This window comes from Anarhichas minor, unplaced genomic scaffold (genome assembly GCF_050575085.1).
Source record: "Anarhichas minor isolate MPS153535 unplaced genomic scaffold, ASM5057508v1 ptg000017l, whole genome shotgun sequence".
Lineage (NCBI taxonomy): Eukaryota > Metazoa > Chordata > Actinopteri > Perciformes > Anarhichadidae > Anarhichas > Anarhichas minor.
The window spans coordinates 20,358,067-20,371,697 of NW_027466463.1; the positions used below are offsets into that span (position 1 = coordinate 20,358,067).

General features: G+C 40.2%; 1 protein-coding gene across 3 annotated transcripts in view; it reads right to left on the bottom strand.

Moving 5' to 3' along the window:
• Window positions 1-13,631, bottom strand: part of crhr1 (corticotropin releasing hormone receptor 1) — a 47,737-nt gene that overhangs the window by 9,179 nt on the left and 24,927 nt on the right. For 2 of the 3 annotated variants that reach the window (XM_076092877.1, XM_076092876.1), the window contains exons 6-10: window positions 10,192-10,298; window positions 5,494-5,614; window positions 4,343-4,496; window positions 2,443-2,503; window positions 760-832 (exon numbers count right to left, since the gene is read on the bottom strand). In XM_076092877.1, coding sequence (XP_075948992.1) covers window positions 760-832; window positions 2,443-2,503; window positions 4,343-4,496; window positions 5,494-5,614; window positions 10,192-10,298 — 516 coding nt within the window. Of the gene's footprint in view, window positions 1-759; window positions 833-2,442; window positions 2,504-4,342; window positions 4,497-5,493; window positions 5,624-10,191; window positions 10,299-13,631 lie in introns of all 3 variants that reach the window. The other variant, XM_076092875.1, reaches the window with a different exon arrangement.

The following is a 13,631-nucleotide window of genomic DNA, read 5'->3' on the forward strand; positions in this document are numbered from 1 at the left end:
TGGCATTAAACGAAAATGAAAAAAATGGTCCAAAATGTCGTCACTTCATCATTTTATCCTTTTAAACATTTGTTTCAAACTTTCATAGTTAGCACATGAATTATTGAGTTATGGCCAAAAAGACCTTTGACCACCAGAATCCTAATCATTTCAACCTCGAGTCCAGCTGGACGTTTGTGCCCAATTCCTGGCGTTACTGTGATTTCACGCTCACGAGAATGGATCGGACGGACAGATAATGTCGCTGGCTCTGAGGCATGAACATAAAAAAACGAATTAATATTTGGTAGTTATGATCAGGACTAATCAGGACTCTTGACGGGGACGTTTTTGTCCTCTGAGGACATCAGAGCAGATTGGTTAAAGTTATGCAAGTTATTTTTCTGAACTTTAAAGTTCATCTGCTGAATGTGGAGCTGGATGAAGACACACATAATGAAGTAAAAGCCAGGAAAACGTCCCCTCAGGGTATGGAAAGAACCCAATATTAGAGACAATTCATCAAAGCAACAAACAGGACTGAACATATCTCTGGATCTCTTCCTTCGTTTCCAACAGGATTCCCACATGCTGCAGAGATTTAAACGCTCGACAGGTAGAGTGTCAGAAGTTCACATGAATCATTCCTAACATGAAGAATGTGCTGCGGTTTCCCAACATTTCACGCCCTGTCAGGCAGTTAAAAGACATAATAAAGACTAATTGTGTCGGCGAGTTATGTAAAGTGCTGCTAACTGCAGGAGAAAAGAAGACTCTTACCACTAAGACAAGAATCATGGGACCTTGGTAGATGTAGTCGGTGTAAACGCCAGCTCGTTTCCCAAACCAGCACCTGAAGCCAAACAGAAGTCATCGTGACTTCTTACGTTCAGATGTAATCGGCATTTGTTGGAGTTACATCATATCAATTTGTGCTCAGATGTTAAAAACACGTGTTTTCCAGTCAGTAATTCTCCCAAAATATGAAATGTAGAAGATTGTTTTGATCAAAACTGAGTTCTAAAAAACATATTTTCCTAAAACAAATGCAATCCGTCAGTTCTGTGAGACTGTTTCAAATATAAATGATCCTGTTTTAATAATTCTGCACTGGAAAGCTGCAAAAAGAAGAAAGTTTATTGTAGATACTACTTGGTGAAATGTGAAATAAGCTAATATATAACATGATTTATTCACTTGGAAGTAATAAAAAGAGGTTACGGCTGATGTTCTGTATTTCTTCCATATTTTCAACAAATTCCATGAAAAGACCAAAACCCGTCTCTCCACACGTTCTGACGTCGCGGCTCGTCGTTGACGCTCACCCCCGAGCTCATCGGCTCCCGACGACAAACATCGTTAAAAATGGGTCACAAACGTCTAGTTTGAATAAAAAATAAAGAGGTTTCCTAATTTCCTAAAACGGCTGCTCGCTGTAGATTTTATTCAAATGAACAAGAGGAAATAGAGCATCTGTTGGGGACTATTTTCAGTGTGTGCGTTCATGGTGATGTAGGAACAATTGGGCCTGTTGTGTTTTTAATGGAGCTCTACGGCTCGGAGGAAGAGGAGACATCGGGCTTTGACCCTTTACTTACAGTAGATGGAGTTTGGAGAAACAGAACCAGCACAGCAGCAAAGCAATGTGCTGCTGTGGGCGTATTTGAGACACCTAAAAGAATCAATAACAGTTTAAATGAACTCTATATTTAGATTATTTTCTCCTCTTTACCTAAGACAGCCGCTCTACAAAGACACCAGACTACATTGATTAAAGCAGTTCATTCTACCTCTCAGAACACAGGAGCTGCTGTTCTACTTCTGCCTCCATCGGTTAGTTAGTTTGTGTTGTTGTGTGACTTTGGTGTTTTAAAGGGTCAGTTCAGATTCATCAAAGTCAGACAATAATAGAAACAAACTAACATGAATGATGAAGGCAGCAGTACACCAGTAACTCCTGTGTCCTGAGGGGTTCAATTACTGTGAGGGTCAAAGGAGTCTGGTGGTTTCTGAAAAGAACAGAGAGGTCTGACACCAAGGTAAAGAGGTGAAAATACTCTAAATATAGCGAACACTTAACCAGATACTTCCTAAAATATGTCCAGTGCTCCTGTGGTTGTACTCCGGTCTGCTTCTCCGTCTACTGTATTATTACAGTATGGAGAAGAATCTCATACAACCTCATTTCAAGGACTTAAACGAGATGTTTTTCAGTGCACATTTATATAATGCTGAATCCATTATCTCCTGTCTACGAGCTGAAGAAAGAGACCACTTTATATCAATCAAACGCTAAGCACTCCCTCTCTAAGGGAGAATGCCCACCGGGGTAACCTGTCATTTAGAATATTGTACAATGCAAATGTGATAACCGGAGGTTATTTATAGACATTCATCTCCTTAATGCAATCCAGCTTAACTGTTCCCTTGTGTGGTTTTGTTCAGTTTCTCTGAAATACTTACTTCTCATTGTCGTAGTACAGCTTCCCAATCGCCCATGCCACAATAATAGGGAATGGTATACCTGTGAGGCAAAACAAAAAGACAAATGGCAGATTATTCTTTCATCTTTTCCTGCTTTTCACATCGCGATAGTATATCCCTGCGGGGATTTCACGCTGCGACACGGAGTCCTTGTCTGCCAAAGCTCTGTCAAACCTATTGTTGCTTGTGTGCTGTGATCCGCAGATTCCAGCCACGACGTGTCCCCCTCTGAACGTTTTCTCTGGGAATGAATGAAAAGGCTGGACTCTGGTTGACGGTAATGCAGAGCGATCGTCTTAATTTACTGACTTATAGGAGTAAAGATGAAGCAGACAAGAAGATATGTGACTTGACCACGAAGACCTTGCCAAACATCTCTGGTAATTTTCCACTTCATTAGCAACATACTGTCATCAGCGTAACGTTAAACCTTCAGGAAAATCTTACTCTCACAAGAACTAGGATTACTTGGAAAAAATGTAATTTGTCTTGTTGTTTTTGCATCTCCTGTCCATTCCCCTCCGCTGTAAGAATACGTCTGCTCCTGAAGCCTGAGCTAAAGTCAAGCGAAGGAAATCAAATTTGATCTTATTTATGTTTTCAAAATGTGCTGCCATCTTCCCCCCTCACACGGAGGCTTCACGCTGCCCTGCGGGTAAATGTAATCCAGATGGCACAATGCACCTAATCTCAGCAGCACATAGTTCAGTTTGACAGTGTGAAGCGGGGTGTTAGTGAACTCCACACCAATACGTTTCCCAGCTGCCACACCGAATCCTGGGATCTCCATCAAGTCGACTGCTCCACATTGTTGGATGAGTTTCGGTCTGAGCTGCAGCTTCTTTTCTTTTTCTATTGAAATTTAATTCACCCAAACTGACTGGAGTTAAAACGAAAAGTTCCAACGTTTTAAGGAAAACAATTCTTGCATTCTTGCTGAGCGTTTGATGAGAAAATTGATATCGGTCTCATGTTTGTTATGCTATGTACTGAGCTAGAGCCAGAGGGGTCTACGTAGCTTAGCATAAGGACTGGAAGTAGCTAACCTGGCACATCACTCCGCCATAAAAACAATACTTTGTCCCTTTTACTTTTGTGTTTGTGTACAGATTAAACAAATAAAATATGTGTTACAGGCTAGCTGTTTCCCCCTGCTTCCAGTCTTTATGCTAAGCTAATCTAGCCGCCCCCTGGCTCTAGCTTCATACTAACAGACATGAGAGTGGTATTAATATTCTCATCAATTCAAATGCTCCAAATGTAGGCTACGAGAGTATGATGATAAAAGTGATACCACTCTCATGTCTGCATTCTATGTACTGAGCTAGAGCCAGGAGTATGTTAGCTTAGCTTAGCATAAAGAATGGAAGCAGGGGGAAACAGCTAGCCTAGCACGTAACTTTCCATTTGTCCCTTTTACATTTTTGTAACAGCATACAATATTTAAATTGATGAGCTTTAGAGCTGTTGGTCGATGATTTGAACTTTGGAGGGAGCGAGGCTAGCTGTTTCCCCTGAATCCAGTCTTAATGCTAAGCTAAGCTAACAGACTCCTGGCTTTTTTCCCTTTTACATTTGTGTTTGTGAACGGCTTAAACAAATAAAATATCTGTTAATTATTGATCTTTATAGGAGTTGGTAGGTGTATTTTTTTACTTTGAAGAATGCAAAGTTTTGCCCATATTTCCAGTCTTTATGCTAAGCTAAGCTAACTCTTCCTCACTCTAGCTCATACTTAACACGCAGACATGGGAGTGGCATCAATCTTCTTGTTTAACTCTCAGTAAATAAGTGTTTTTTTCCCAGAATGTCTCACTATTCTAAGGTTTTCATACAGCTGTACTACCGACGTTCATTGTTTAGCAGTAGGTGTACTCACACCAGCCGATGCAGATGAACATCCACTTGCGCAGCTTGTCGGTGGAGTAGGTGAGGACGATGGCCGTGTGGAGGTAGCAGCCCTCGCCAAACATCCAGAAGAAGTTGGTGGAGTGGAAATAGTTGTAGGAGGCGGTGACGAGGCGGCACCAAACCTGCAAAAATTAATCCTTCTGTTAAACATTTAACAGATTGTCAAAAATATTATACATCATCTTACTGTCAAACATGTTTTAAAGCATACCACATGTTCTTTAAGTTACATTATCATCATTTCATCAGGGCGTTGGTGTGTCAAAGGAAGCTCCATTTGAGTTGGTTTTTACTGTAATGCAATAAACATGCTCTCTTCCATGTTTGCCAGTCGTTTGTCAAACAAACATTATTTCCCAACAACATACGAGCGATAACTTAAAGGAAGTGAACACATCTGGTAGATTTAGGATCCGTCCAATCGAGTTAACAGACTTAGAGAATTCAAACTGGTGGCTGGTGGCAACCCAACATCTCACTAAACAAACATCATGGCACCTTTTATAATTCAACACCTTATTATCTGAAGCTCATGATGTTCAGCTGTCTCTTGAAGACACCAACGAGGAACAATCCTTCAAACTCTCTAACAAACTAGTTACAATGAGAATACATTTTGTGGAAAGAGGAACAGTTCTTTCATTAAATGATGATAATTTTAGCACAAAGTTGGAGGTTTCATGAACTATTTAAAGGATAAGGCTGCTGACATTCTATATTTTATTATTGCCATTAAATCTCATGAAAAGAACAACAATGAGTTTTAGTTTTATTTATTTTTTTAAAAGCTCAGCAGTTTCCTAAAACAGCTGGTCACTGTAGTTTTTATGCATTTGTTCGGGACTATTTCCTGCGGTGGATTAATCCACACTCTAGTGAGTATTTAACCTAAAACAAAAGTTTCTTAAGTGCTTCTTGTTGCATCAAGATCTTTGTTTTTAATAACCATTAAGAAGTCATTGGAGATGAAAAAAAACAATGCTCATTCAATATTTACACAAACAAAATGAGGCAAGTAAAAGCTAAATCTGACTCTAAGACATGAAATATTAGAAGTTAATATTTAGGGTTGAAAATAAACAAATTAAATAAAAGATGATCAGATAAAGCGACACGTACCACGTTACTTTCGTGCACCTCAGGGCTCATGGTCATTTGGACGATGAACCAGGTGGCGTTCCTCAGGATGAAGGCGGTGATGAGGTTCCAGTGGATGATGTTTCTCAGGCAGCGGATGCTCCTGCGAGACGAACAGAGGGGAATAATCTCTATAATCTCAGGTGTTGAAGAAGGTAATTATCTTATTTTAGCTTAGCATAAAGACCGGGGGTAACATATGTTTCTGTTTCTGTTCAGATTAAACCAGCTAAATATAATATGTTAATTCTTGAGCTCAAGCTTCATACTCACAGACACACTGGTGGGAAATCCCTGAATTAATGTCCTCGTGTATTTTAAACAAACTCACATTGAAATGTACCCAAACTGACTGGAGTTCAATGAATTATTCAACATTTTGGGAAATATAATTATTTAATGAGAATAATTGATACCGCTCTCATGTCTGTGTCACAACAATTCAGCCAGAGCCAGAAGGTGATTACCTTAGCTTAGCATAAAGACTGGAAGCAGCTAGCCTGGCACATAAAACCACATTTTGCCCCTTTTACACATCCGTTTATGTGCTGATTAAACCAACATAGTACATTTATTAATGAGCTTTAGAGGTGTTGGTAGATGTATCTTTAAACTTTGGACAAAGCCAGGCTATGCTAAGCTAAGCTAACCGTCTCCTGACTCTCGCTTCATACTCATGAATTAAACATCTCGTCCTACTTAGTTTGAGTCTTCTAGTGTAATTTAAACAAAGACATGAAGCTCAGAGCAGTTAACTCTTCCTCCACTATGATAAAACCCTTTAAGTAATCTCGTAAGAAACAGCAAACGGAGATGATGAATATGAATAATGAAGAGAAGTAGCCTCAAAGTAACATTTCCCATCACTCCCCTAACTTAACATGAAGTAACATTTCATGCCCACTTTTTGCACTCTTGTTTGTGTCATGCTCCGAACATCTGATGTTTTAATGCTGCAAATAAATCGACCTCAGGATACAATTAAGAGATCTGCCTCTGAGTGAGCGTTAAAATAGAAGCACACAGCGGACAGAACGAGCCAACCTCGCTCACAGTAGTGACAGCTTCGTTTGCTGTCACCAGCTGACGGCGTTAGTAGAATCACGTGATCTTCTTTATTTAAGCATGCAGCGTTTCTCAATAGGTGTCACTTGCGCTGGCTTTGTGCTGACTGAGCAGACAACATTTTCCCAGTGACTTTGTATTGTTAATAACCGTGGAGCTCTTAAGGAAAATGGCTTAATTAAATACAATAGCATGCATACAAATGCTGCTGCAGCTTTGAATAATTATACTATTGTTACACAGGAGTAAAAGAAAAGCAGCCTTAAGGGGTTCAAAAGAAGTATAAAGTTATGTATTATAAATGGTGGTGTCCCGCAAATAAGCAGCTAATTTCCTGCCACTATGTCACAGTGTTACTGGAGCTGCTGTTCGTATTACAAAGGCAGTGAATGTCGTGCCAGAAGCGTTTGTTTTTCAAACAGTCGTATTCATTACGCCGCGTGACCTCACTTCCTTTGGCATCCTGTGGCTTAGCTCGGCCTGATGGGTATTAATTAAGAGGAAACACTCCTGCAGACTGAGCTTTGTCAAAGACTAAATAAAATAAAACACATTTGTTCTTATCCTGTGTCTCTGCGTTTCGTGTTCTGATGTTATTTCTTATATCACCAAATAATAATACCATATTTCTGCTATATTGTTACTTTCTACATTATATTATATGCTATATCGTTATTGTAATGTCTATATAGTATAATTATCTCCACCAGAAGGATCATGCGATGCGTCGTATGTGTGCATTGAGCCCGTGAGTGAGTGAGTGTGCACCTCTGTGTCCGTCCACGGCTAATCTCTCAATCTGCTGCAGCAGACTGCAGAATATTTTGGGTGGCTGCATGCCCAAGGACCTCTCGAGGTTGCGGTGACTCAGGCTTTCTCTAAAGAAAACCTTTTATTACTTGTTTTATACTGCCACTGACGTTGCCTGCTGACTCGTCACAGTTTGCTCACCTTTTTATTGTTTTGGACGGTGCGTTTGGCTAACCGCTAACAGCTAACAAGACTAGCAGTACACACACGCTGCTGAGTACCTCGCAACTTGTGTGTCAGACACACCTGGCTTTTTTTTGTTTGTAATTTAAAAAGTATTTAACTAACTAGTTACTAACTAGTTCTTTATCGGTTTTCTGCCGAAATGTATAAAATTTCTGCTCAGGTGTCAATAAAATCTTATCTTTCATAAATTATATTTTGAATGTATTTCAGAAACAAAAGGCATGTTGTGCTCTCCCTTTAAAGCACTCTGCACTCCCCCCTCTCATCATATAAAACTGTTCATTAGCTGGAGTGTGTCAGCCGCTGCAGCGACATCACGGGTCAGAGGTGTGAGTTTGAATATCCCTTGTTTACATTTCTAATAGAGGGCGGCTGAGGTCTGATGTATTAACGTCTTCCTCTTCCTGATCTAAGACAGAGGTGGAGGTGAAGGAGAGCGGCTCGCCCTCAGTGAATCACATCCCTGAACAGTTTGATCAATTTCCCTTTGATCTCGCCTGACTGCAGACGGAGATGCAACAGAGGAGATAATTCCAGCTTCCAGCGGAATGATTAAAGTCTCATTGGTTTTTCATGCATATTAAAGAGAGCTGACTGACAGTCGGATTAAAACACGACACAAACTCTGAACAAAAGAGTTAGAAAATATATGGTGAGTGTAGTTTGCTTGTTTTTCTTAAGCGATCGCATCGTCAGGTATTGTGTCTTTTTAAACTCGTCCATTATTGAACCTCGTCTGACAACAATTAAGGAAAGAATCGAGAGAGAAAGGTCTGTCTGTCTGTCTGTCTGTCTCTCTCTTTCTCTCTCTCTGTCTCTCTCTCTCTCTCTCTCTCTCTCTCTCTCTCTCTCTTTTGTGTTGAAGTACAGAAAGATTTTTTAATGTCACGACTGAATATTTTGCTGATTTCCAGCTGGATGAGACGAGAGATTTTAGAAGGAGACTTCTCAGAGAAAGACACACAATAACAGACAGAAAGGTAAAAATAATATTATATTTCTCTGTCGGGTTCTTTCTATAAGATTAGCAGACACTAACAATAACAATCTGAGCCTGTCAATAACAACAACAAGCTATTTTAGACACAAAAAATATAGGAAAGTTTAAAAAGTTTCCCTTTAAAACACCAACAAGTAAAAGCTGATGTATCATCCAGCAGTTTGAAAGAGTTCACTTTTAAATTCTGGATCAGTTTTGGATGAATTCGGTGACATAATTCTTCATGACATAATTCATGGTGTTCAGGGCCATCAGCAGACGAACTGGGGCAGCAGTGGATGAGGTAAAGTGGTTATTTACTAATCTCAGGGTTGATGGTTCAATCCCTGACTGCTCGTGTCAAAGTGTCTTCTCATGTGAACTTATGGACATTCCTGCACAAAAACAACTACACGGCTCTTTCATTTAAAAAAACGATATACTGTACATATAATTATACTATTATTTACAACATTTTTATTGTCTTTATGTTGTTGCTTTATTTGTTTCTTGTCTGTTACAGTCCATGTTTTTATCTTTTCTTGCAATGTTTAACTTTATACATTAAAACAGCTGAAACTGAAAACCTGTTTAATAGAATAAGAAACTTGATTATTGTGCATTTACATATGCAGTTAAGTTCCATATAAATTAATTTGACCAAACTGAAGCACTGATAACATAAAAATACAATATTGTTACATAATCCCGGAGACTCTCGTGTTTCTATGTTGTAGAATTACAACATAGATATTCAGTCATATTAATATTCAGTTTCACCGTCAACCAGCAGAAGCAGAAAATGATCCAACTGCCAATTCAGTGTTTTCCAGCCCTCGAAAATCTCTCTCTCTCTTTTCTCTGTCTCCCCTCTCACTCTCTCCTCTCTCTCTCTCCCTCCCTCCCTCTCTCTCTCTCTCTCTCCCCCTCCCTCTCTCTGTCTCCCCCCCCCCCCCCCCCTCTCTACTGTAATCCCTTCCACTCTCTCGTTCCAGTTCCACAACACTGAGCAGGAGTGTCAACCTTTCTCTCCGTCACACTGGCAGAGTCAACCTTCCCTTAAATGGTTCTGGATCTCATTAAAAAGTGAAGGTGAGTAATAAATGGCAAACTCCTCCACTGAACCCGATGACACACACACACAAACATGGGTTGTGCATAAACGCCGTCCTGCAGAGCTTTTATTTATTTTGTCTCGGTGGCCTTTCATGCTTTTCTCACCCACCCCGGGGGGTGAGGGGGGGTGAGGGGGGTGTCTGGAGGATCGATAACCGTCCCGGCTGTTGAGGGCGCTAAGACCTTTTCTGTCGTTAACGCTCGGTTTATTCCGGTTTGTCAGAGAAACCCATTCCACCTCCACCGGCTGTCCCAACAGGCCTCCACAACACTGCTTTTGGTTCTTCTTTCCGAGATGGGTTTATTATTCCCATTTGTGTGTGTGTGGGGGGGGGACGTGTCCTAGTTTTTTTGCGGGCATCTAAACCCCTTCTTCATCTGTGGGATTGAGAGAGGGAAGGTTTCATCCCATGACCAAACGGTTTTTGGATGAGAAACGAGAGGCGCTTTGAAAGGAGGGGGATCTGGAGAACACTGACGTTTCTGTCACGCGGAGGACGTCTTTGGGATTATCGAACTCTTACCTCAAACACAAGAAGAGGACGAAGGCGACGAGCAGCGCCACCATGGAGATGCAGTGGCCCAGGAAGCTTATGATGACGGCTATCTGGTAGTGCATCTTGCCTTTTTTCTGCAGGGAGAGAAAGAAGCATTGGATGAGTCTTTTGAGGCTGATTTACAGAAACAATATTCTCAGGATAAGATAAAAGACTTCAAAGACTGAAACCCTCTTTGCTCTATCTTTCCTTTTTCCTCTCCACAGACTCCTGCGGTGGTTTAGAAACTTTTAAAATAAACAAATGAGTAAAAGTGTGTTGGGACTTTGATTTGAAGCTCTGGTTTTTAATTACCATTACATTAATAACAGCTACACTGTTTATTCAGTGTAATACATACGATTAATATACATCGTTTATAATTGTACAAAACAATATTCTAATGTGAAGTAATATCAATAAATAACTGCTATTTGTAACTCCAAATCCCCCACAGCCAGACGGTTAGCATAAAACGGGCCCAGGAAACGCAGACCTCGTCTGGTTCACCATGCTTTGTCATCAACATTAATATATATTCATGATTAGATTATTTACAAGAGCACAAAAGTCTTCAAACATCTATCTTTAAAAACAGAGTAAATATCATTCATTTGAAGAATTTCAGGTCCTTTCTGTGATTGATTTTTGTCGCTCTTTAGTCGTTTTGTATCCATTCATAGTCACTTCTCAGCTTTTTCTGGTTATTTTGTATCTCTTTGTGGATATTTTTTGTCTCTTTGTGGTTATTTTCTGTCTCTTTGTAGTCATCTTTTATGTCTTCATGGTCGTTTTGCGTCTCTTAATGCTTAAAGTAAGTCTCTTTGTGGTCGTGTTTTGTCTCTTTGTGGTCATGTTTTGTCTCTTTGTGGTTGTGTTTTGTCTCTTTGTGGTCATGTTTTGTCTCTTTGTGGTTGTGTTTTGTCTCTTTGTGGTCATGTTTTGTCTCTTTGTGGTCGTGTTTTGTCTCTTTGTGGTCATGTTTTGTCTCTTTGTGGTTGTGTTTTGTCTCTTTGTGGTCGTGTTTTGTCTCTTTGTGGTCATGTTTTGTCTCTTTGTGGTTGTGTTTTGTCTCTTGCTGATTGTTTCGTATCTGTTAGTTTATTTCCCTGATGCTAAATGATAAACAGAGGTTCTGGTCCCGGGGTCCTGGGCCTCTATCTGGGTCAGTCCCCATCATGATACTAATAAGCCACCTGCCTATCACCTTACCCATCACTCTGGGTGCCAATCAGACCCCCCCCCCCCCCCCGGTTTTCAGACATGAATCCTGATCCTGGTGGACGTGAACACTCACATATAAACTCATTACGTGAGGCTTTGTGCTGCTGCTGAAGGCTTTACATAAAACTCACATATCTTCCTCTGAATCGCAGCCTAAGTCTTGTGTCTGACTCACATATCCATTGTGATCGGATTTCCCCCACACTACCGACAGTAATCTATGCTGTAAGTGGATTTATGTAACCTACTGGTGTCTACGCCGAGATTAAACGTGGACATGTTTAATCCCTGAATGTCTCCTGAAAGACGTCATCTCATTCACTTTATTTTGGTGCAGCAGCTCAAATCTTTAACTCCTTTTAAAGTCTATGGTGGACAAATTGCACCAAGTAATTCCCTTCTGATGCAGGAATGTACATTGATATCTGTACGATAACCCCCCCCCCCCCCCCCACACACACACACACACACACACACTCACAAACAGAGACTTGGACTGTGCCGGTGTAGCAACTAGTGTGATGAGCAATTTGTATTTACATGTACATTTTTATCCTATTCTGTTTGCATATTTAACTTATTACTTTTGCTCCACTTTTTTATTACACTCATGAGCCAGATGCGACTTAATTAGATTTTTTCCACATATTATTACTTATTGATAAACCTTTTTCCACAGTGGCCCTAATATGGGTATATTATAATAATAAATGTATATATGCCAATACATATATTTATTATTATAATATATGTGTATATGTGTGTGTGTGTATATATATATGTATATTAAAAACTTCATCCAATACTAATTTTTACTGAATGTAGCTTGAACGTATCGTATAATGCAACCTCCGGCTGCTAACCGCTAACAGCTAGCCGCTAGCAGCTAACAGCTAACAGCTAGCAGCTAACCACTGAGGTTAACTAGCTCGCTTCCTGCTGATTTTAAACAAAGATATGTTGTTGATGATATGATATAACTTGCTATCAGCTCAGTGCTGATACTGGTATCGGTATTAGAATAACTCATTTTTTATTATATTTTAATGTGTAAAAAGTTAGATCTTATATCTGTCCTGTCCTGAATACTTCCTGCACTACTGGATGTAAAATATACTACATATGTTTGTAGTTTTTGTTACGTCTTCTGGCTGAATGTCTGCATGTGAAACGTGACAAGTGAAATCAAATCAAACCCAACAAAGTGGTTTGTTTAAAGCACACTGAAGCACAGCTCACATTGTGTGAAGCCAATAGAGGCTTCAGCTGTCTGAACGAGACAAATCATGTGTTTTTTTCATCCTGGGAGTTGCATGTTATTTTAAAAACACTAAATATAACTACGAGCACATTTCCCTCTGCAGCAGTATAATGCATTTTTTTCCACCAAACAAGGAATGTAGATTTCCCCCTCCACCTTTTGTATCGGAGACACGCCATAAAAGGATCATTCCAAGGGTAGTGTGACAGGAGGGTTGATTACAATGATTAGTGACCACACATTGAACGATTACTCTTTCGATGTATGAGTGCAGCAATAGAGATGTGGAGAAAAAAGTGAATCAGTGCTTTTAACAGACACTGAGAGACTCGGCAGTCCAACACTGGACATAAATCAAGCAAACAGGACGTGTTGGACTGGATAGCGGAGCTCAGAGAGGATAATATAAGAGCCACCCACCACTCGCCTCAGGCCACAAGAGTCAAACCCGAACCTGACTCACTCTCCTTCTGTAAGAAACAACAAAGACACTTATCGTTTATTTGAGAACATAACCTCCAGCAAGTCCCATAAGGACAAGAGGATTCTTTTTTCCCCTCAAACAAACTTTCCAATAAGCCTTTGATCCTCACGGTTCCTCTTCCCAGCGGGACCACTGAATGTATCCGGTTCAATACAGGCTGAACTTTTGAAATGGAAGCCACTTCAAACTCCCCCTCCTTTTTTTACCCTGATATCAATCACGCCATCGCTGCCACCTGGTGATTTATATTTCACGGCCATAAAAAGGAAAGAAAATCAAACACTTTTTAAAAGGTCGGACAGTCTATATCCGTCTTCTGCGGGGATCGATGGGGCATCAGACTGCGAGAGACTCCCGGAAAAAAACACAGCTAAATGAAGGGTTTCGTTCCACAACATGCTCACAGATCTGTTATTATTATCTTTATCTTTATGAGCCCATAAAGTACAAGTCTATAGG